The following is a 24,923-nucleotide window of genomic DNA, read 5'->3' as shown; positions in this document are numbered from 1 at the left end:
CCACTATATGGAGATGAGGCTCAAAGAATCAGTCTAGAATGAGGCTAACAATTTAGCACAAGACTCACTTACATGTGCTATAGTAGCTACATTGAGCCCATGAGGCTAGACAAGTGCTACACAAAAATATCAAGTCAAGGCTCAAACTTAGGTTCAAGTTTCACTTGTTAAAACCCTGAAATTCAAGTATAGATCCCCAAATGATTGTCCTAAATTAGCATATGAATGTGAGTCTTGGACTAAGGAAGAATGTTTTAATTCAAGTATAAAACCACACATGATTGTCCTAAATTAGCATACAAATGTGAGTCTCCAATCAAGAAGAATCTTGGAATTTAGTTCAAATCTCCATCTCAAGGATTTGTTAGAGGATTGTATTTAAGTTCCAATCTCCACTAAGGAAGACCCATGCGCCACTTAAGTTCAAGAATCTTCCAAAGCCTCAAACTTAAGAGTGAACGTCTACCTCAACGAATACTTAGAAGATTGAACTTGAGTTCCAACCTCCACTAATGTAGAGGCTCAAACTAATTAAACTTGAGCCTTTATTGAAGCACATGTTTCAAGATTTCCTAAGTTTAACCTCACCTCAAGCCTCTTACCTTGAGGCTAATTAAAGGCTCGTGGTCCTCCTCTAAGAATGTAGAGGCTCAAGCTACTTACATTTGAACAACTTGTTTGGAAGATTTAACTTCAAGCCTCTCCCTTAGAGGCTCGAACTTAAGTTCGAGCCTCCTTTGGGGTCGAGGCACAAGCTAGTTATATTGGAGCCTATACTAAAGCATATGTTTATACATTTACTCCTCGAGGTTAATTTGAAGCCTCTGGGCCTTGAGGCTACTAAATTTCAAACCTCCTTTGAGGTAGAGGTTCAAACTACTTACTATTGATCTTGTAGTGAAGCACAAGGCTGGACCCTATTTAAAGTAAGCCTCCCCTCAGGTTTCTTAGAGGCTCAAACTTAAGTTTGAACCTCCTCTCAAGTAGAGATTCAAGTTGCTTCAATTTGATACTCTTGTGAAGGACAAGGGTTGGACCATAATAAAGGTTAAGTTCAAACCTCTCCCTTTGAGGTTGCTTAAGAGGCTTGAACTTAAGCTCAAGCCTTCTCTCAGACTGAGGGTCAAGCTTCTTAAATTTGAGCCTCCTACTGAAGCACATGTTCTCGGTTTTCCTAAAGTTAAGTTCAAGCATGTCTTGGATCAATATTAAGTTCAAGCCTGTCCAGGCTCAAACTTAAGTTCAAGCCTCTAGTAATGTAGAGGCTCAAGATACTTAAATTTAAGTCTATATTGAAGCAGAGGCTGAAAATTTACTAAATCTAAGCTCAAGCCTCTTCCTTCGAGTCTACTTTGGGAGGCTAAGGTAGAGGCTCACTCTTTTCAAATTTGAGCTTTTATTGAAGCACAAGTTGTGGTCCTTTTCTAAGGTTAAGTCCAAGACTCTCGCTTGGTGGCTGCTTAGATGCTTGAACTTAGGTTCGAGCCTACTCTAGGCTAGAGGCTTAAGCTACTAAGCTACTTAGAATGCTAAGATTTAGTGTAATCCCACCTTTAAAATTCAAAACTTACCTTTTTTCACAAAGTTGTAAGAAGGAAAGTCTACAAGTCCTTGAGATTTTAGTGTATTTACTTGAAAACAAATACCTCTACCTATTATATTTCCACTTGAAGGTTTTAAATTTAATTTCTTAGGAGACAAGGAGCTCTAATATGATGTATTTATTCTTAATAATAATGGAGCGAACATAAGTTGAGGAATCGGTTCTTTTCAACGCTCCCTTGTGGGTCGTTCCATAGCCAGTGCTCGCTGCTCCTCTTACATTGAAGCACATGTTCCGAACTTTGCTAAGTTTAACCTCACCTCAAGCCTCTTACCTTGACGCTACTTAGAGGCTCTTGATCTTCCTCTAAGGAGGTAGAGGCTCAAGCTACTCAACTTTGAGCTTGTATTGAAGGTTTAACTTCCAATCTCTCACTTTGAGGCTTCTTAGAGGCTCGAACTTAAGTTTGAGCCTCCTTTGGGGTAGAGGCTCAAGCTAGTTCTATTTGAGCCTATACTAAAGCATATGTTTATACATTTACTCCTCAAGGTTAATTTGAAGCCTCCCCCTCGAGGCTACTTAGAGTTCGAACCTCCTTTGAGGTAGAGGTTCAAGCTACTTACTTTTGATCTTGTAGTGAAGCACAAGGTTGGAACCTATTTAAAGTCAGCCTCCCCCTTTGAGGTTTCTTAGAGGCTCGAACTTAAGTTTGAGCCTCCTCTCAAGTAGAGATTCCAGCTGCTTATATTTGATCCTCTTATGAAGGACAATGGTTGGACCCTATTAAAGGTTAAGTTCAGACCTTTCCCTTTGAGTTTGCTTAAGAGGCTCGATCGAGCCTTCTCTCAGGTTGAGTCTCAGGCTACTTAAATTTGAGCTTCTACTAAAGCACATGTTCTGGGATTTACTAAGGTTAAGTGCAAGCCTATTCAGGTTCGAACTTAAGTTTGAGTCTCTGCTAATGTAGAGGCTCAAGCTACTTAAATTTAAGTCTCTATCAAAGAAGAGGTTGAAAATTTACTAAATTCAAGCTCAACATCTTCCTTGGAGTCTACTTAGAGAGGCTAAGGTAGAGGCTCAATCTTCTTAAATTTTAGCTTTTATTGAAGCACAAGTTGGGGTCCTTTCCTAAGGTTAAGTCCAAGCCTCTCACTTAGTGGTAGTTTAGATGCTCAAACTTAAGTTCGAGCCCACTCTAGGCTATAGGCTTAAACTACGAAGCTGCTTAGAATGCTAAGGTTTAGTGTAATACTGCCTTCAAATTTTAAAAAATTACCTTTTTTAACAAAGTTGTAAGAAAGAAAGTCTACAAGTCCTTGAGATTTTAGCGTATTTATATGCAAACAAATACCTCTCTACCTATTATATTTCCACTTAAAGATTTTATGCTTATTCTGTTAGGAGACAAAGATCTCTCAAATGATGTATTGATTCTTAATAATAATTAGAAACAACCACAGGTGATACCTAAACAAAGTCATGAAAGATGGGAGTAGATGCACATACGTCTGCTAATGGCAGTTGAGGCATCGATTCTTTTCAATGCTCCCTTGTGGGTCGTTTCATAGCCAACGCTTGCAGCTCCTCGTGCAGCTCGCGCATGTAACTCCATCCACCTTCTCAAAAGGACTACATTTTACAGTAGGTTTGCCCACCTTCTTGGGCTCGCGCTTGAGTCCTGGAGGCCCTATGCACCTGCTTGTGCATATGAGCACCAGGTTTGGAGCTACATCTGTAAGCTAGGTCAGGCATCTTGGGAGATCTCTGCTTCTTCTAGGCTATGCGCTATGATACTATGACCAACGAGTCGTGTGTGAGTGGTGCAGTAGGAGGTGGTACACGTTTGAGCTTTTCAAAGTTCAAGCAGTTTTTGCAGCGGCTAATTCTCAGATCTCAGAGTTCGGGAGTCCGAAGTCTCAGGCTGCAACGCCACCTAACCTGTTGTTGCTCGTGGGCATGAGACTTGTGCATATTGTGCTGCTGAGGTGGACTTGCTGAGTCAATCCAAGCACCGTCCCTTTTTCTCCTACAGGCAACGACAACGTTGCACAAGGAAGAAGCTACATGCTAGTGACGCGGCATGTAGGAGGTGGTACACATTTGAGCAGTTGTTCCTCAGATCTCAGAGTGCAAGATTCCGAAGTCTCAGGTTGCAGCGCCACCTAACCTGTTGTTGCTCGTGTGCATATTGCGTTGCTGAGGTGGCCTTGTTGAGCCGATCCAAGCACAGTCCCTTCTTCTCCTCTAGGAAACGACAACAAGGATGAAGCTAAATGCTAGTAATGTAGCATTCTTTTCCGCACTGGCATAAGGTCTTTGAAGCGATGGCTTCACAGAAGCAATGGATTCACAGATTCGATGGCTAAGGTCTAGAGCAGATGATGACGTAAGGCTTGACGTAGGGGCATCCTCAAATGTCGCTTTAATTTGAATTCAAATGTAATGTTAGTCGTTTTACAAGATTATCATCACGGCTCGTCAAGCCTCGTCAAAACTAACGGAACTTCAAGTAGTGACGTGCAGGCCTTCGCTCCAACTTAAGTTTGTGGTTTGAACTATTAGATCGGGTGAACCTTGAGAACTCATGCACATGCATGTATGAAACCTCATGCGCATTGATACGCACATGAGCTTGAGAAAGTTTTTTCCTATTTGCTAGGTGATTTCCAAGTGTCAACGTCTTGGAGGTTGATGGTATGTTGTTTCAAATTAAGTTTGTGGAGGCCTTCACTCCAACTTAAGTTCGTGGTTTGAACTATGAGATCGGGTGAACCTTGACAACTCATGCACATGCATGTGTGAGACCTCATGCGCATTTTTACGCACATGAGCCTGAGAAAAATATCTCCTATTTGCTAGGTGATTTTCCAGGTGTCAACGTCTTCGAGGTTGATGGTTTTTTTTTTCAAAACTGATGTGGAAAGTTGCATCGAGTCAACCATACAACTTTGGTGGGAGGGGATCATTACCATGAGCCCCTATGTTAGGGGAGTATTACCATGAGCCCTTATATCAGGGGCTTCATGGTAGCTCAACCTGATTGCGAACAATGCACGTCTCACTTAGAGGCACGCGTATGGTAGTGAAGTCTCCATGTGCATGGGGTATGAAGCTATACCTTAAGCCTTGAACCAGCATCTACAAGCCTCCACGTGAGGCATTTGGAAATAGTTTCTAGATTAGGAATCATTTGGGTAAGTGCTCCCCTCAATATTAGTGCTACTTCTAGTGATGCTCATCCTTGTGGTTGGTAACGTGCTAGCATGTGCATTCATTGAGCCTTTTTGCATGTGCTATTGTTTATCTACATTCTTTAGTACCTACAATCAGCAATCCCACACTAAGCTAGGGATGTGCACTGACTCATTTAAGAAAATTCTGTTGTTACAACAAAAGTTCCAAAATGAAATATGCATCAAAAATTTGTGCATGTGCTTCCTAAACTCATAGCAAGTTGAGCAACATTTGGAAACCCACAAGGCCTTGGGATTCCTTATGTTCACTTTATCACATAGGAAACATATTCTTTTTCATGTTATGGACCTTACCATTCATTATGATGAGCTACTACTTGGGAGGGAGTACCTCATACCTAGCTAGTTGATGCTAGGGACAGGTGCAATAGCTCATGGTGTTGTGGTAATCGCTCGGTAATTGTTGATGTGGGAAGTATAGTGGGACCAGACCAAAATCACATTGTGATCAAGCATTATTATCTCCCCCTTTAGGGCTCACTTCCATTGTGTCCATGGTAAAGGCCACAAGTGTGGATTGCGGGATAGGGCGGTAGACACTCATGATGTTATGGTAATCCACAAGGTGGGAACTATAGTGGGTGGGAATGCATCAAAAATATATTGTGGTAAAGGCCACAAGTGCGGTTGGGGATAGGGCGGAAGAGACTCATGATGTTATGGTAATCCACAAGGTGGGAACTATAGTGGGAATGCATCAAAAATGTATTGTCGTAGTATGCATGAACGTTGGAGCCCCAAGTCCTGAACTCAGGTGGCTTAAGCTATGGCCACCTTTAGATGCAACCTTAGTAGCTCAAATCTTGAACGCATATGGGTTTCTCTCAAAGATGGGAAACAAGAAGCACTATTGAGTTTCCTAAGAGTCGTTATGAAGTAGGGAAAGAGATTTAAACCATGCAAGTTGTTATAAATCTCTTCTTAAAAAGAGCACCTACTTGCCTCTTGGAATGTTGTGTTTAAGCAATCAAAAGATGAGATTAGCAACACAAACAAGAGTGTCATGAAAATTAAAACCTATGATTTTTTAAGTATTTATCATCTCACTCAAGTCTAGGGAAAATAAAAGAGAACAAGAGGAACTAATTTAATTTCTTATACACTTATTTAAGTCAAAGGATTGGAACCTAAGCAAGGATGATTGCTATTGAATCATTCCAAGTCAAAGGTATAGGTCAAGGCAATTAGATAAGTCTATCCTGAGCAACCTTGATCAAAGGTACAAAACAAAGGGGGCTAATTAGAGAAATTATAGGAAGGTAAAAATAGAAATTAGTTGTGTAAAATTTAAGTAATTAAATTTACTCATTAGACTTTAGGCATTAAGTTTGGAAAACCTTATGATAAATTTTTAACTTGCCAGAGATAGTCTAAATTTAGCATATTGTGGGACCACCTTCATAGAACCTCCCAAGGATTGTGCTAAGGTTTTCCACAAGAGGTGAAGGTTCAAAGCCCAAAGGTAAGTTCAATTTTACTAGAGTCCGTCCTAATTTGGCAGGTCCTAAATTGGCAGGCATACTCTAGCCTAGGTCAGCTTCATAGAACCTCCAAGGATAGTGCAAAGCTCGTGCAAATGTCTTGCACATGAGCTATTTAAACTAAAGGTAAGTCTATGGTTTCTAATTAATGGTTTTTAATCACAAGCTTGTATTGTAATCAAAGCGTCCATTGAGAGAATTATAAAACAAAGTCCTTTTGGAGGGGGATTGGCTCCAAGAAAATTTGGTTTTCAATAAGTTTTCAATCTCAAGAGTGTGATTCTCTTCAAGTTATGTGTATAAATTGATGTTCTAGTGTGTAAATGGTGCAATGAAATCAACCCTGCACAATCTAGAGAGTGTGTTTTTAGCAAGCTTCTAATTTTGAGCTTTTGCAATGAAAACCATTTTTGCAAGCTTTTTGACATTTAATTTGAAGCCTTTTCTAACTGCACAAAAACGTTAACAAAAAATACAAACATTACTCATATAATACACACCAAAAAACCTGTATAAGTTTCAAAAAGTGCTAATTTTGAGCTTGAACATCTAGCATGATATGATCGCAAAGCATACATCTATATATATAACTATATTATATAGAATTATATAAATTTATAACTTAGAATAATATATATCTGTACCATATAAGCTATACTATACATAACTAGTAACTATTCTATATATAGGTATACTATGCTATATATAATGATATCATTTAATTATATTGTATAGCTATATATGCATGAAAAACTTGCATATGTACCTATTCATGCTCATCTCAGAGAACACTATCATTGTCCATAATGTTGATGACACTTAGAGGAAGATGAGAACACATAGTGGATAGAGAGCCATTTCGCAAAAAAAAAAAAATGATGTTTTGGCCGCCATTTAAAACTATGTTTCCTTCAAGAAGGAGGATGTGGGATAGAGATTGCAATCTATGTTGAAAAAATCCCTAATTATAATGTTTATTGTGAAAAATACAAGCAAATGTTAACGAGAAGAATAGCTTATGATTCCTTCCAAGGTGTGTGAATCATGATGGTGTCAATGGCCAGGTAGCTAATGGTGTATTAACTCTACAAACAGGTACTGTAAGTCATGCATGTTCGTAAAGGAAGTGTACAAACCGATATCACAAAATTAAGCACAACCCTTCTCATGTCTAATGGAGCCCGTACATTTCAAACTTGTCACTCATAAGTTTACACATCTTTCAATAGCTTCTATCTGCAAAATTTACCCAAGGACAATCCATGCTTAGACATTGTTCATTGTTTCTAGCCTATATCCACTAAATTTTTTTTAAAAAAGTATATTGTTTACTACTCACGTTGTTAGATCTTTTGATTCTAATTAATCCTTGTTTGGCATCATCTCAACAATAATAAAAATAATTCTATTAAGAAAGAGTGTATAAGGTATACTACAATTCTCCCTTGCAGTTTCTTGTCTTACAAAGCCAATCATGCTACATATGGAGACGTTTAAAGAAGAGCATGATTTAAATCAATCGCATATGTATTTATTCCAGTTTTAAGAAATCTTAGTCAAGCCCATGTCTAGTACAAAGATCAATGGCTATGTTTAGATTGCCAATATCTTGCCATAATTCATGTTGTATCTTCAATAAATCTACCAAATGAGTACCGAGGCACCTAACTGAGTATATACTCAGATGAATCCAGGATAAGCCCAGATCCTATGGTAGTCACCCACAAGACAATATAACCATCAGCTCCATCATGCATAATATTGACTAAATACCACGACATCCCCACTAACATCGTCAGCTAACTGAGTACTTGTACTACCATCCTTGTCCAGCTGACCTTTGCAACTGTCCTCTAGCGAACTCCTCTATTTGCTTTTGACTTCACAAACTCGAGCCAAACAATTTGTCGGGTTCCTTGAGAACTGTGCCGGTGCATAGGCCACTAAATGGATGGTTGACGATCTGTTGTCCATAGTGTTGTCATCGTGGGTACTTGAGCAAGGGGGAGCCATGTTGAAGTTGCAAAATCTGGTACTTCTTGCACTCCAAAAAAAATTGGTCGCACGAAACAAGCCTCAAATTCTTGAGCCAATCCGCATAATCTGCTTTTGCATGTCCGTCTCCCAAGCCCCTTCACAAATCTCCAATTTTTTCCACTCCTTAGCTATTCTCAAATTTCTTCGTACCCTCGGCAATCCCTCTCTTCAACTCCAATTTCCCGTCTTTTTGACTCCCAAATTGCACGTCAAGGCACCTCCGAGAACTGGGCTGCACCTTCCAAAGCAAAGGTAAGGGGGTGTTGGGAAGACAAAATTTTAAAATGTTGTTCACTAAAGGGGAAGTTTGGCGGTTAGTCAAGTGTTTTGAAATGCTAGCAAGGGGAAGGAAGGTGGGACGTTGACTAGGTGTAGATGACAACATTTTGAAACGCTTTGAACTTACCTTCACCAAGGGGGAGAACACACCATTGCTCACTCGCTACAAGGGAGCATTTTGATATGCTCGCAAGGACCACACACCCGGTTAGGCAGTTGCAAATGCTACCAAGCACCAACGTTTCAAAATGCTAGCGACAGAGAGACGACACCGTTGTGTGTTGTTCTTTAAAACATAAGAGTCAGAGAAGGGCAAAGACAAGAGGGGGCTAGGGAGGGAAACTTCGGCGACAAAAGTTTTGGTCTTCTTCTCAAGGGGCTTCTCCTCCATGCCAAGGGCTTCAAGCATGAGCTACACCTTGCTCTAATACCATGTCAAAGTGGACGATGTGAAAGCATAGAGACCAAAGGGAAGAGAGAGAGAGAGAGAGAGAGAGAGAGAGAGAGAGAGAGAGAGAGAGTCTCTTGAACCAATCAACCTTGGCAATGAATAATTGAATGTGTATACTGGAAACCCGGCCCAAGCTTGAGGTGCTTGTGGTGCTTGCTGACTAAGGTGCTTGAGGTGCTTTTCGTGCTTACTGATTAAGGTACTTAATGACTAAGGTGCTCCATGACTAAGGTGCTTGAGGGTCTTAAGGTGTTCCAAAAGTCAAACTAGATCCCTACTCAAGGGGGGGCAAGCCCTCATTATAGGGGCATGAGAGAGAAAACACACGCCCTCACACAAGGCAAGCCTAGTCTAAAGAAGCAACAAGGACACATGTCAAGTTCCTCTCCATGTTGCCCTCATGGTGTGCCTAAAGTCTATTGGTTGGCCTCTCAAGCCTGTTCAATGATAATTTAGCTAATTAAATTAATTGTTTATGCATTTATCATGTCCTCTCTCTCAAAGGGGAAAGGGAAACACTTCAGGATATACTCTCCCACACACAGTCTCTCTCTCTCTCCTTGTGTGAAGTGCAAAGTGCAAGAGACCCATCTCCTTCTCCAATCTTGAAGAGAAGTTGAGAGCCTACATCAACACTCTTGGCTATGGAATGAAAATCCAACCCTGAGCCATGCTCCAATGCTTAAGCTTTCCATCTTCTTCATCAGCATTAGTATGCTATTATGCTATGTTATGCTATGCAAGAAGAGTGATGATAAGTGAGGCACTATCTCTTTCTCGTATGTTACTTCTTTTTCCTCTTCCCTACCCTCATTCCTCGCTAGCTCTCTCCACCTTCGAAGGTGTTTGAGGCCTTGGAACTGAGGCCGGGGATGGTTAATGCTTTTACAAAGTTTATGTTATGTTCGTGATGCACGAAGCTTTCCATATTCATTGCAAAAGGAACACAAAGATTGTATTGTACCAAGTCTCTCTTTATGGGAGAATCTATAATACAAAAGCCTATTGGAGGGGGACCGGCTCCACATAAATCCCGTCCTCAATTGTTGCCACGTTCTTTAATTCTCTCTCTCGCAAAAGTATTGTTCATGCCAAGTTAATTAAGTATAATGATTGTGCTGCTACTGTTAATTAATTTCACCATCTATGTTCTCAAAGTAGTCTCATAAAAATGTTCATTATAATTCTCTTAATGCCGCTATTCTCAATGTTCATAGTCCATTTCCATTACATTAGTATCAGAGATATTGGTTTCCCTTTTCTTACTTAAGAGGAGAGGTCCTTAACTTGTCCATGAAAGGTTGGACCTGTTCATTGCAATAAGGTAAGTGGGACAGGGATCTATTATCTTGGTTGAAAAGGACTTAGTTCGAGATACACCGTTGGGAACTATAGTATTAATAATGGAGTCTCTCGGGGCTTGCCTTTGGCTTAACCATTATTGAGCTACTAGCAAGATCAATAAGAACCATAATCAACCGAGCAATGTTATACCCTCTCCACTAGTCTTTGTGGCTACTTGAGAACTAATTTTCAAAGGTAAAGAAGAGTAGCGACTAAGATTTTTGAGGGTACCAAAGCACAAAGTAATTTATACACAACTTTAATTAGCATGGCTGACAATAACCAAGAGAGTAGAATGAATATTGACAACTTTGATTTTGCACATGAAGGTGCTAATGATGATGCCCGCATATTTGTTAATTATCTTGTTACTAGGTTGCAACAAGCTATGGACAACCTATCTTTGTAAGCCAAATTTTCTCAATAGCTTCGTGCTTATGGGATTTCCCTTCCTCTCCAAGAGGAGAGAGAGGCTACGAGGCCTCTTGATGAGGCTCCCAAAAGAAGACTCTGTCCCATAAGAGAGGAGGAATCCAAATAACAAGAAAGAAGTGAATCACTAAGTTTGTGTGAAGATGTGGCTCCAAAAAGACGACAATCTAGACGATTTCCAACTCCTCCCAAGAGGAAACGGTCAACCCATAGTCCTTCTCCTCATAACTTTAAAAGGGAAGAGAGGAAACAAAGAAAGAAAAAGGCAAGAAAGAGGTCACCCTATTCACCTTCTTCTTCTTTCGACGAAAGCAATAGCTATTCTACTAGATTATACAAGAGGAGATGACATCGCAAATCCTACCATGTGTGGCGAAGGTCTCAAAAGCTCAAGAAATTCAAAGAGGGAGGAAAGAGTATCTCTTTTCTTACTTATGATGGCACCTTTGGTGCTACCGACAAAGTATTGGCCTTCATCCAACAATTTGATGCGACCTTTGGAGACGAGGGCTTCACAGAGTCCTCCACGCTACGCCATGTAGCTATGCACTTCCAGAAATTTTCTCGTCAATGGTGGGCTAGCCTTTTGGCAACAACAAAGATCCAAAACATGAAAAACTTTACGAGTTTCCATCATGAAGCAATTCCTTACAAGCGGTGCAAATGACAAAGTGCTTACCGAATGATGGAGTTTGAAGCTGCTCTCCAACGAGCCTATCCACAAATATGTGGACAAGTTTTGGGATTTACATCTCAAGGCTAGCTACCATCTCTCAAAAGATAGACTTCGCCAAGAAAAAGCAACAATTTAGTGCGGGATTCCTGAAGAAATGGCCGAGTATGTCAACTCCCAACGACCTGGTTCTATCACCGAAGTAATCCACCACACTGTGGTTGCTTTGTACATCAATTTTCAACAAGGGGCTAAAAGGAATACCAAGCCCATGGAAAACAAAGATCGGAATGATGCAAAGGGGAAGAACAATGCCCAAAACTCTTCCCAAGGCAATTCCAACGACAATCGGTCCAAGGAGAAGCGAGTTTACAACGGTAAAAATAAACTCTCTCTTGAAGAGCTAGAAGCTTTTGTAAGGACCACAAATGCTTTAAGTGTGGAGAGCAAGGACATGGCTATTGTTCTTGTCCCAAAAGAAATGCCCGCAATGAGACTCCTAAAGCTCCTAGCTTGCCTAAGGTCAAAGGACTTTTAACACTAACCTTTGGAGGTCTTTAATGAAGCTAACCCTAAAGTCTTTAAACTCCATTAGCTAGCCTTACTCTTTGACATGCCATCTCTCATTTGGACCCCTTCAACCTTGGCCCCGTGTTGAGATAGATCCATAAGCACATGTCTATTTTTTAATCCTTGTTCCCATTTATTCTCCCACATTAAATGATCAGTGTAATATGAGAAAATCATTTGGTTGGTTAGATATTAAATTTTATGACAGACACCCTCGCTTTGTATCCACCAAATACAGCATAAAGCTTCTTGGCTCTGCCCAAGTTGGACATATCTCGCAATCAGTGCATTCCAAGAGACGACACTGTGGACAAGAAGCACCCATTTGGCATACATGTCGAACAATCCCAACAAGCCTGAACAAGCAGCAGGAAGGACGCCTTCATGAACAAAGCAGATGAGCTTCGCGGAGAATGCTCTATTTCTACACAGGGTAAAAGGAGGCATTGGCATAAAACACACAATGAGTTGGTAGGCGTCTCTCTCTCTCTCTCTCTCTCTCTCTCTCTCTCTCTCTCTCGTGCGGGTTGTGCGCTATCCTGTTTCACCAAGCTGTTTCTTATGTTGTCATTTTGCTCAGGCCACGCTCTGGCCCTTTTGACACGTGGCCGGGGGAGGGGCTTATGTAATGGAGACAGAGTTTGCCGGAAAGTGCCACGTGGCCACTTAAGGTCAAACGACAATCAATAATTTTTAACTTAAAATATCGTTAACCGCGGCGACGTCTTCTCTGTGCAGAGTGATTGAGGAGCAGATTTCATCAAATAACGGGCTCTCTCTCTCTCTCTCTCTCTCTCTCTCTCTCTCTCTGTGTGTGTGTGTGCGCGCGCGCGCACGTCGACGCCAGTATACAGTGGGCGCAGGGCCACATGAACCCCATGATGGAGTTGGCCAATTAGCGATTGGGGGCCTGGGGGTCATGGTCACGTTCATCTACATCGAGCATGAGGTGGTGTGGCTGCTACAGGAGCAGGTTGAGAAGGAGGGGATGATCAAGCTAATTGGAGTTCTGGACGTACTGCCAACGGATGTCAAGCGTTGTGTGGTGAGGAGGAGTGTGTGCAGGGTGATGGTCACCTTCATCTCATGCCGTGATGCGGCTGAGGCGGGCCGAAGCGGATCAGGCGGAGTCTTTGTAGGCGTGGACCGGGTCTCGACGTCCTGTCTTTCTCCCTCTCTGCGGAACATTAGTGTCCAGTGTGCTTGCTCCAGCTCCGTCTTCTCCACATCATGGCCGTCATGACATCAGATTGCTCTTCCATCCTGATGGCGATGGGGACGTTAGCGAGCTGGGTGGACGAAGGATTTTTCGGGGGATGCCAAATGTGGTTGTGTTAACGTTGCTGAATGCACAGGGCCACGTAAACCTCATGCATGTGGAGCTGGCAGAGCGGCTAGCGGCGTGGATGATCAGGCTGAGAAGGAGTGGATGATCATGCTGATTTGCGTTCTGAACGGCCTGCCAGTGGACATCGAGCGATGTGTGGTGAGTGAGGAGTATGGGCGGTGTGATGGTCACCGTCATGCCTTGGGCCTGCGTATTCACATCAAGCAATCTCAACCGTCCATTGCATTAGCATTCTAACAGTGAACACGAAAAATGCATGACGGATGGGAATCTCCCTCACCCCCACTGTTCCGGGACAGGGAACATCCGGGACAGGGAACAGGCTCCGCCTCCGCCTCCCCTATTCCAGCCCGGAACAGTGGGGGTGAGGGAAATTCCCCACCTCTTCATCACCATCGAGCAATATGCGCTAGTGCGACTCTTGGAGGCGGGCGCTGATCATGCTGGGAAGGCGGAGGAGTTGATCACATTGATCGAGGTTCTGGACAGCTTGCCAGTGGACGTCTAGTGCCATCTGTCTAGCGAGGAGACGTGCGAATGCTGGAGAGGGTGGGCCACGAGATGGAGGCTCTCCTGCGCTCTTTGCTTATTCATCTCTCCACGGACCAAGCTGGTGAACAACACGATACCTAGAGGTACAGTAAAACAAGAACACACACAATTCACCTCTCTCTCTCTCTCTCTCTCTCTCTCTCTCTCTCTCTCTCTCTCTCTCTCTCTCTCTCTCTCTCTCTGGCATGAAAATTTGCACATGTATAATCTGCCACTAAACATGATGGGTGATCAATCCTGCTCAAAGTGAGCATACTGATTCTATGTGATCTTTTCAAGAAAATTAGGGGGGTAGCACACTCCTTACTTATAATTAAGGCACCACATGTGGACTTCTGCTTAATCAAGCTAAAAGGTCGAAAGGCATCTGTAGCTGCAGGGGCTCTAGGCAGATGCAGAATATAAAAGTAATGTAGCAATGCCAATATAAAAAAAGAAAGAAAGGAAGAATCTGATGATCTAAGCAGCACTGCATTACTATCATAATAGAAGACCAATTGGATATCAATATATATGCAATATAAGCAACCCAGATAAGCACACCCAAGAGGTAATCTTATCTTATGAGCAATATTAAAAATGCATGTAAACCCAAAACTAACAGAATAAAGCATACATTTAGATGGATTTCAATATCACCTTTTTAGTTCTCTATCGACATGACGAAAGAATATGGCTTTGTATAATGCGCAGCAAATTAAAATCATTACAAACCCAAAGAAATTACAAATCCACAAAGTTCAAAGTCTGGATATATCTTACATCTCTTCCGTCTTTTTTTTAAAAAAAACCCCAGTAAAACATCTTCCGCCCTTTTAAAAAAAAAACCATCTTCCACCTTTGTTTAACTTCTCTGTTGAAATGCATTCAAGTGACTTTTGACATCGTTTAACAATGCACATACATTATAACAACTGCTCAATCCACAATATGTTTGACAATGTATTCATGGGGATGCGTGATCATGCGTGTATTTGACAAATTTTCCCAGGCAATGCAAAATTTAGAGAGAGAGAGAGAGAGAGAGAGAGAGAGAGAGAGAGAGAGAGAGAGAGAGAGAGAGAGAGAGAAGGAGAAGAAGAAGAAAATGTAACAAAATGTAAATAGAGAAAGGATTTCCACAGAGAGAGAGAGAGAGAGAGAGAGAGAGAGAGAGAGAGAGAGAGAGGGGGGGGGGGGGGGGGGGGGGGGGGGGGAAGAAGAATAAGAAGAAGAAATGAATTTTATACATTGTAGGAACAATCTCAAGAGACCTCAATGCTTATACAATGGTTGTACCCTTGAGTGCCTCATAATGGGCTAGAAATGGGAACCTGTAGCATGGTAATTAAATCATGAAAAGCAAATTTACTGATTAGGGCTCCTCCAATGGATGTACCCTTGTGCCTTGTGAATGTGGGCATGTAGAGAGCCACGCCCATGAAAATGAATGTCCAACAAGTAGCTTCCCTATCCATAATCCCTTGGAATATCGCTATTTCAAGTGCATGAGGCTTTCCCTGGTCGTCATGCCGATGGACAACATGTGATTCCTCTGAGGGATAGCCTGCCTTCAAATCTTCCCAATATATAGATCATGCTAGGTCTTGGGAAGTACGGATCATTTATTCAAATTTTTTTGATGATAGTATTAACAAAAGATGCCTTGTCATTGGGGTCGACCGCCCTCATTTGATTGAAGTCAATGCAATAAAGATTGAATTGATCAAATGGATCCATTGGGTCTTCACCCAACATGAACTCAATGTCGTGTGATCACGATGCATGACAAAGTGAAATCGAGAAAGGAGTCGACCTATGTCCATGGCAGTACAGGCAACCGAGAGCCATAAATCCTCCATGCAAGACATACCTAATGCCAATTGTTGGGATTGAAGAAATGGTGGGGATTGCTCGTACTTTTAGGCTTCCTCCTCTTGCCGAGATAGATCCGGGCAAGGAGTTGACCCATGCCCATGGAAATATGGGCAACGAAGAGCCCTAAATCCTCCATGCAAGACGTATCTAATGCCAATTGTTCGGGTTGAAGAAACGATGGGGATTGCTTGTACTTTCCGGCTTCCTCCTCTTGCCGAGATAGATCTAGGCTAAAAGCCCTTTTCATAGCCTTTGAATTCAGCAGGGAAATATTGATCCCGAATCAGGAAAGTGAGAAGAAGGAGAAGAAGAAGAGAGTTTTAACGTTGTAGGAAACTATCCCAAGAGACCTTAAAGATCTAGCCGACAAGGAGAGTTCTCGGGACCGGCCATACCCCATGGTGTAGAGGCAAGAAACGTCATGCAGCTCGGGCGTCGGCGACAGTGATTCTTGATGGAGCCCCATGTCTGACTTGAAGAGAGCAAAGGATGTGTAGTACCTAGATGCAGCTACCACAACAAAGAGAATGTCTTAAGATGAGACATGCCTGCCAAATTTCTTAAGGAGCTGGAACTCCTTGAGCATCTAGGATGATCTGAAGGTGTCCTTCACCACCTTAAGGAGGATAAAGCTCCTGCCTTGCCACACAATCACTTATGCAAAAGTTGACGGCCCCAATCTTTGCAAAACCTACCTGCTTATAGAGAAATATCATGGCTGAGTCTTCTAAATATTGAATGGCGTAAAATATAACTACGAAATAGATTAATGCAAGGAATGGCTACCTGGTCGGTGTCCATGAGGAGATGTTGGAGGTTGTTACTTGTTGTGAAGGAAATCTGCATTCAAAAAAACTGTCGTCAAAGAATTGATTGTATAGTTCATGCACCGAATGAGATGAAAGACCCAAAGAAGTAGAGGACTTGTTTGTGAAAATGAGGGAGGAAACATCTACCCATTGGGGGAGTGTTTTACGGGCCCACCAGAACATCCTTGGGGTTGGAATGTTCAATATTTTGAGATGGCGTCTTTCTATCACACGAGAGAACATGATGTATGCCAGTCCCAGGGAAAAAGCTTGTTTTATAATGAGGATGGATTTCTTTGTTATTGTTGCTCCTTGAGATTTGTGTCCAGTGATTGCGTACACGAGTGACAAAGGGAATGTGCTTTTGTGGAACCATTTGCAGTTGATTGTCCTTGTAGCATGCTTAGTCCTTCGTATTGTCATGGTGGCACCAATGGAAAGTAACATTACTTCTATAGCAGCAATTTGACATGTGCAGTCATATGAATAAGAAAGTTTACAACAAGGAGACAACAAGTGGAGCCGTTCGTGGCACCTCATGGAATGCCTTGTCTTGGAGCCATTCCTGTAGTAATGGCTTGTCAAGAGCATTGGTCTTCAGTGGAATGGCAACAATATTGGATGCCAAGAAGGACTTTTGTAGAATCAAGTTGTTGTACTTATATACATCCTCCCTATGAGTGCATATCAGTGTAGTAGCATCATTGATTACTCTTAGGAGTTCAGTTTCATTAATTACACATTGCAAAAGCATTTCTGCTATCTGTTGTTCTATTGGTTACTTAACACGGATCGTATCTAAGAATTGGACGTAAGCGGGGTCTGCAGCATGGCGAACTGAGAAGGTCATGTTGTGGGTAGTGGCTGCAGCAATGTAAGCTGAGTTTCGTATGTTGCAAACATGGCATAATGGCTCCTGGTGATGGTACACTGGAGGAAGTTGCACCAAATCCCCAAAAAGCAAGATGAGCTTCTGACTGAATGGATCGAGAAGAGTTTCATTACTTATATTAACTATCTGGCGAACGGTCATATTGAAGATTGTACTCACTAGCATTGATATCTCGTCTATGATAATGACGTTGGCACCATGTATGGCGACAAATCTTTCATCCATGGGATGAACTGCTTGCGGAAAATGCTGTTTAGAACAAGGAATCCTGAATTGATAGTGGACTGTAGTTGCGAGGCTGCTAAGGCTGGCAGCCACTGCTCCAGTTGATGCAGTGAGGATAACGGTCTTATTATTTTTTATGAAGCTTGAGGTGAAGAATTTTATAAGGAATGTTTTTCCACATCCTGGAACGCTTGTAATGACACGGAGGCCACTAATTAGGCCTGATATATGATCAAAGATTGCTTGTTGTTGTGAGGTTAGAACTGGATTGTTGGTCTCAGCGAACTCCTGCAGTAGTTTCAACATTCTAGCACGACTTTGAGAAACTCCTGGTTCGACTGTGTCATTCATCGTACAAGTGAGTGGATCTTCATAATTGAGGATGAACTTTTTGTTTTATGAGGTTCAAAGTGTGTCATGTATTTTTAGAAACGAGCATATTGCGTTGGGTGTGCTCATTTATATACATTTCCAAGTCTTCATCATCAAGAATCATCCCACAGATTTTGCACTCCAGGAAGTAAGAAGAGTGTGTGTTGGTTGGTGGTAGTAGCTCCATCTCATTCCTAAAAGGAAGTTTTTGCAATAAGACGTTGAAGAAGAATCCCTCTGTTTGATGGCCAAGATCATATTTTGTAACTCTGACAAGGCATTGTTTCTCTGTGATGATGTTGTTGTACGCATCACGAAAACTCACTACAGGAGTATGCTCGTGCGGCTTTAGGATTTTGTATCTTCTGTGGTAGTCATAGAATGTAATATTTTCAAGATGAAATGGCCTTGCACAATATAAATCAATTGGATGCATGACTATAGTTTGGCTGCGAGATAGCAACCTTTGGCGTAGTGATGGTGGAGAGGAGTCGATGTATTCAACCCGTTCACTCCTTGTAATGATTGGTATCCTCAAACAGTTGATTATTGCCTCTGTTGTAGATATTGGCTTTGATAATACAGAGGCTGCAATTAGTTGAAGCTTTACTTAGTCCAAGGTGTGAAGTCCAAGCCTTGCTGAATCATCTGTGCAGAGGTTCAGTTTTCCAAGGGGTTCTGGTTTCATTGCATACTTGAGAAGGTATGTCATTAAATCTAATATCTAACTAACCCAAATGATTTTCTCATATTAAACTGATCATTTAATGTGGGATAATAAACGGGAGCAAGGGTTAGAATATAGACATGTGCTTACGGATCAATCTCAACACGGCGCCAATGGTAAAGGGGTCCAAATGAGAGATACTCTGTCAAACATCAAGGTTAACTAATGGAGCTTAAAAGACCTTAGGGTTAGCTTCAATAAAGACCTCCAATGGTTAGTGCTAAAAGTCCTTTGACCTTAAGCAAGCTAGGGCTGAGCTTGATGTGGGAACCCGACCTAAACTTGTCTTTGACCTTAAGCAAGCTAGGGTTGTGGTTGAGGTAGGAACCCAACCTAAACTTGCCTTTGACCTTAGGTAAGCTAGGGCTGAGCTTGAGGTGGGAACTCCACCTAAGGTGCTTGTCATGCTTGATGACTAAGGTACTTGAGGTACTTGTCATACTTAATGAAGAAGTTGCTTGAGAAGCTTCCTATACATGGGGGGTAAGATGCTTGAGTCAAAAAGAGACCCTACACACTTAATAAGGAAGTTTCTTGAGAAGCTTCCTATGCATGGGGGGTAAGATGCTTGAGTCAAAAAGAGACCCTAGACACTTAATGAGGAAGTTGCTTTAGAAGCTTCCTATGCATGGGGGGTAAGATGCTTGAGTCAAAAGAGACTCTACACACGTAATGAGGAAGTTTCTTGAGAAGCTTCCTATGCATAAAAGTCCCAAAGTTAAGGGAATCTTTGACCTAACCTTCCACTCACCCAAGGGGCACATGGGACACATGTCAGACTCTCACTAAGCTTGACCACATGGTGTGCTTGAATGCTATTGGTTGGGCTAAAGAGGAGTTCCATCCAACAAATATCTAGATATTTTTAAGCTCTCTCTCTCTCTCTCTCTCTCTAAGGGGTAAGGAGGACACTTGTCAAAAGACTAACCATGTACTTGATTGCATGCTGCATGTGATTGGCTAGGGGGAGAGGGGTCCAATGAGCTTGCAGTATGTGGAAAAGTTGCAACTCGCCCCAAGCAAGCAAGGGGGGTGCTAGGGGGATATACACCACACACACACTCATTTTGTGGATCCATTCTCACTTGGTAAAAGTTGAGGAACACCGCCTCCTTCTTCAAGCTTGTGAGAAGTGAGAGCCTACATCAACACTCTTGGCTATGGAATGCAAATCCAACCAAGAGCCATGCTTCAATACTTAAGCTTGCCATCTTCTCCATCTCCATTACTATGCTATTATGTATGCTAGCAAGAAGAGTAATGATAAGTGAGGAACTATTTCTTTCTCTTATGGAATGTTTCTTCTTCCTCTTCCCTACCCTCATTCCCCGCTAGCTCTCTCCACCTTTGAAGGTGCTTGAGGCCTTGGGACTGAGGCTTGGGATAGTTAATTATTTCTACAAGTTTATGTTATGCTTATGATGCATAAAGCTTTCCATCTTCAGTGCATCACGTAGGTCACAAGGAACACAAAGATTGTATTGTACCAAGTCTCTCTTGATGGGATAAAATATAATACAAATGCCTATTGTAGGGGGGACCGGCTCCATATGAATCCGCTCCTCAACTATTGTCATGTTCTCTAAACTCTCTCTCTTGCAAAAGTATTGTTCATGCCAAGTTAACTAAGTACCATGTTTATGTTGCTACCATCAATTAAGTTCACCCACTATGCTCACAAAGTAATCTCACAAAAGTGGTTTACCTAATTTCCTAATTTTGCTACTCTCAAAGTTCATAGGCCATTTGCATTACATTGGTATCAGAGCATTTGGTTTATCTTTTCTTTCTTAAGAAGAGAGGTCCTTAAGTAGCCTATTAATGGTTGTTTAATTATATTAGAATAAGTGGGACTAGGATCTATTATCGATTTTGTTAAGCCCACTATGTGGGATATGGTGCACACCTATGGAGCTTTGGTCTTAATAATGGAGTCATTTTAGACTTGCCTACGGCTTTACCATTATTGAGCCATAAGAAGTCCGAAAGGAGCTATCCCTCGACAACTTCGCTATGTTAAACTCACTCCACTACTCTCTATAATTAACAAATTCGAGCCGTGGGTGTAGATACTTAAGTGCCTATTTTCAAAGGCTAAGAGGAGTAGCAACTAAGGTTTTGAATTGCCAAAGCATACACTAAGTAAACACATAAATTTAATTAACATGGTTGACAATAACCAAGAGAGTAAAATGAACATTGATAACTTTGATTTTGCACACGAAGGTGCCAATGATGTTTATTAATTATCTTGTCACTAGGTTGCAACAAGCTATGGGCAACCCCACTTTGCAAGCCGAAGTTACTCAACAACTTCATGCTTATGGGATTTCCTTTCCTCTCCAAGAGGAGAGAGAGCTTACGAGGCCTCTTGAAGTGACCCCCAAAAGAAGACTCTCTCCCATACGAGAGGAGGAATCCAAAGATTAAAAAAGCAATGAATCTCTAAATTCCTTCGAAGATGTGGCTCCACGAAGAAGGCGGACTAAAAGATCGCCAACTCCTCCCAAGAGGAAACGGTTAACCCATAGTCCTTCTCCTCGTCACTCCAAAAGGAAAGAGAGGAAACCAAGGAAGAAAAGGGCAATAAAGAGGTCACCCTCTTCTCCTTCTTCTTCACCTTCCTCCTCTACTGATGAAAGCTATGGCTATTCTCCTAGAGAATATAAGAGGGGAGGACATCGCAAATCTTACCCTACATGCCGAAGGGCCCAAAATCTCAAGAAGGTCAAAGAGGGAGGAAAGAGTATCTCTTTCCTTACCTATGATGGCACCTTTGGTGCTACCGACAATGTATTGGCCTTCATCCAACAATTTGATGTGTCCTTTGGATATGAGGGCTTCACGGAGTCCTCCAAGCTATACCATGTAGCTATGCACTTCCAAAAATTGGCTCGTCAATGGTGGGCTAGCCTTTGTGGCAACGGCGAAGCCCAAAGACATGAAAAACTCTATGAGTTTCCATCATGAAGCAATTCCTTGCAAGTGATGCAAAGGACAAAGTGCTTACCAAATGGTGAAGTTTAAAGCTTCTCAATCATGAGTCTATCCACAAATATGTGGACAAGTTTTGGGATTTACATTTCAAGGCTACTGTCTTTCAACAGATAGACTTTGCCGAGCAAAAGCAACAATTCTGTGCGAGATTACCCAAAGAGATGGCCGAGTATGTCAACTCTCAACGGCCTGGTTCTATCACCAAAGTAATCCACCACACCATGGTTGCTTCGCACGTCAATTTCCAACAAGGGGCTAGACGAAATGTCAAGTCCATGGAAAATAAAGACAAAAGTAATGCAAAGGGGAAAACCAATGCCCAAAATGCTTACCAAGGCTATTCCAACAACAACAACAACAATCGGTCCAAGGAAAAGGGAGTTTACAAAGGTAAATCTAAAGTCTCTCCTAAAGAGCTAGAAGCTTTTCGTAAGGACCAAAAATGTTTTGAGTGTGGGGAACAAGGTCATGGTTATCGTCCTTGCCCCAAGAGAATTGCCGCAATGAGACTCTTCGAGCCTCTATGTTTGAAGCTCCAAAAGAGGATGCTCATTGCCAAGGATTTCTCCTTTCCTATGCTTGGGGAAAGATGCAAGAGTATGATGCCTTTATTTTGTTTGAACCTGGTTCAACTCACAACTTCATATCCACGGAGTTGACCGCCAAGCTAGGCATACAAGCCCACAAGATGGGAGATGCATTGAAAGCCAATGGAGCTAACAAGGGACAAGACATCTCAGTTACTTCCTTAATTGGAAAATTAAGGCTTCATGTCCAAAGCTATGTGGACAAAAATGATTTCTTCATCTCCCCTCTCAAACATGAGAATGTTATCGTTGGGGCACCATGGTTTAACCGCATGGCTTCCAACATGAAGTTCCCTTAAAGGAGAATCTACTTCACCTACAGGGAAAAGAGCATGTACATAGATGCTAATGAGTTGGGGAACACCATATCCCTACAATAAAGGGAATAAAGAGGAATTAGAGTTGTCTAATTTCCTAAATGGATTCCAAGATTTTTTCTTTGATGACATCCCTAGTGAGTTACCTCTAAAATGAGGGATGATGACCATTCAATTGAGCTCCTACCAAGAAACTCACTGCCTAACAAGCCTCCTTATCGAGTTTCACAAGCTCAACAAGAGGAGATCATGAAGCAAGTGCATGGATTGGTGAAAAAAAAAGGGATGGTGAGGTATAGCTCCTCTCCATTTTGTTCACCATTGCTTTTAGTGCAAAAGAAAGACGACACATATCACATGTGTGTTGACTATAGAGCACTAAATAAGATTACTATCAAAAATAGATTTCCCGTGCCGCGGGTAGAAGATCTATTTGATAATTTACAAGTTTTGGCCTGACAAATGCTCTAGACGTGTTCAAACTCAGGATGGACAAAAATCTTCAAGCCATCCAAATTCTCTTGAAGAGTACAAGCAACACCTCCAGGTAACCTTTCAAGTTGTGAGAGAGAAGCTTTCCATTAATCAAAAGAAAAGTGATTTTTTCCTACAAGAAATTCAATATTTAGGTTACATTATTTCTAATGATTGCACCCGTATGGATCCAACAAAGTTAGGGATAATAAAAGTATGGCCTAATCCAAGGAATCTACATGAGGTACGAAGCTTCATAGGTATGTGTGCATACTATAGATGCTTCATAGAAAAAATTCTCGCTAATAGCAGGCCCATTACATGACTTAACAAAAAGAAACGTTAAGTATTCATGGACTACAAAAGTGAAATAAGCTTTTGAGAAGCTTAAGGAGAATCATATCTCTCAACATGTGCTCTCACTATTAGATCTCTTAAAGCCATTTGAGGTCCAATGTGATGCTTGTGGTAATTGCCTTGGAGCTATTTTGCTTCAAGAAGGGCATGCCATAGCATATGAGAGTCAAAGACTCAACTTTGATAAGTGAATATTAGGCAAATACAAAAAAGAGCTACTAGATATTCTATATGCCCTAAACACGTGGAAACACTATCTCTTGGGGACTCCATTCATGCTACGAATGGATCACAAAGCCTCAAGAACTTCATGACGCAAACCAAGCTCTCCGATAAACAAATGAGGTGGGCAAATTTTCTTTTGCAATTTAAATTTCATATTGCTCACATTGTTGGCAAGCACAATCAAGTAGTCGATGCACTTTGACAATGACCAAGGGTAAATGTGGTGTTTATAGCAACTCACAATGCTGTATCTTTTATGATAGATGAGTATGCTACTGATCGAGACTTTAAGTATTTAGTTACAGCCTTTGCATTAGGGAAGAAAAAAGAACCATTCACCTTGAAGGATGGTTATCTTCCAAACGGCAATAGGCTATGTGTTACTCACCCATACAATTAGGAAGTAATGTATGAATTCCATACTTCTCCTTATGCACGGCAAAGAGGGAATCCATAATCTACTCTTCAAGGAGTAGAAATGCATTTCTGTTGGTCTACCATGAAAAGTAAACATACAAGAGTATGTTTCAAAATGTGTGGTATACCAAAAGTTAAAATTTGATCGAGGGAAGCAACTTGGATTATTTCAGTCAACATGCTTAACATGAAACACACTCTATGCCTGTCAAAAAGACTATTAAGGCACATCAAATGGAAACCCTCTTCAAATCTCAAATTTTCAAGCATCATGGATTTCCAACACCCATAGTGTCGGACAAAGATCCTAAAATGACCAGTAATTTCTAGAAGGGTCTCTTTGAGAATCTAAGAAGTAGATTAAATTTCTCTTTCAGTCTATCATCCACAAACGGATGACTAAAGTGAATTAACTAATCTAACAATTCTTAATCTACTAAAATCCTATGTCATGTAAGTGAATCAACGTTCTCAATGAGAGAAGTACCTACCTCTTATAGAGTATGCGTACAATGATATTGTACATACTTCTATGGGGAAAGTACCTTTTGAAGTTAAAAAAGGAAGATCTAAAATTCCCTTACTACTTAAAGTACATGGAAAGATCTTCGCTGCTGATGAATATACCCGAGACCTACAAGAATCTTTTCCGAAGATTAAAGGGATTATATCCATCCCACAGGAAAGGCAAAAAGGGTTGCTG

The 24,923-nt window shown here is 41.5% G+C and overlaps 1 protein-coding gene across 1 annotated transcript; it reads right to left on the bottom strand.

Moving 5' to 3' along the window:
- Positions 1–17,408: 17,408 nt before the first annotated feature.
- LOC147455185 (uncharacterized) lies at positions 17,409–18,053 on the bottom strand. Its single transcript, XM_086515214.1, has one exon. The coding sequence runs from the start codon at positions 18,051–18,053 to the stop codon at positions 17,409–17,411; it is 645 nt and encodes a 214-aa protein (XP_086371340.1).
- Between the last annotated feature and the right edge of the window lie 6,870 nt (positions 18,054–24,923).

This window comes from Adiantum capillus-veneris, chromosome 6, assembly GCF_014529385.1.
Source record: "Adiantum capillus-veneris isolate H3 chromosome 6, ASM1452938v2, whole genome shotgun sequence".
Taxonomy (NCBI): domain Eukaryota; kingdom Viridiplantae; phylum Streptophyta; class Polypodiopsida; order Polypodiales; family Pteridaceae; genus Adiantum; species Adiantum capillus-veneris.
This window is presented reverse-complemented; position numbering and strand designations above follow the sequence as displayed.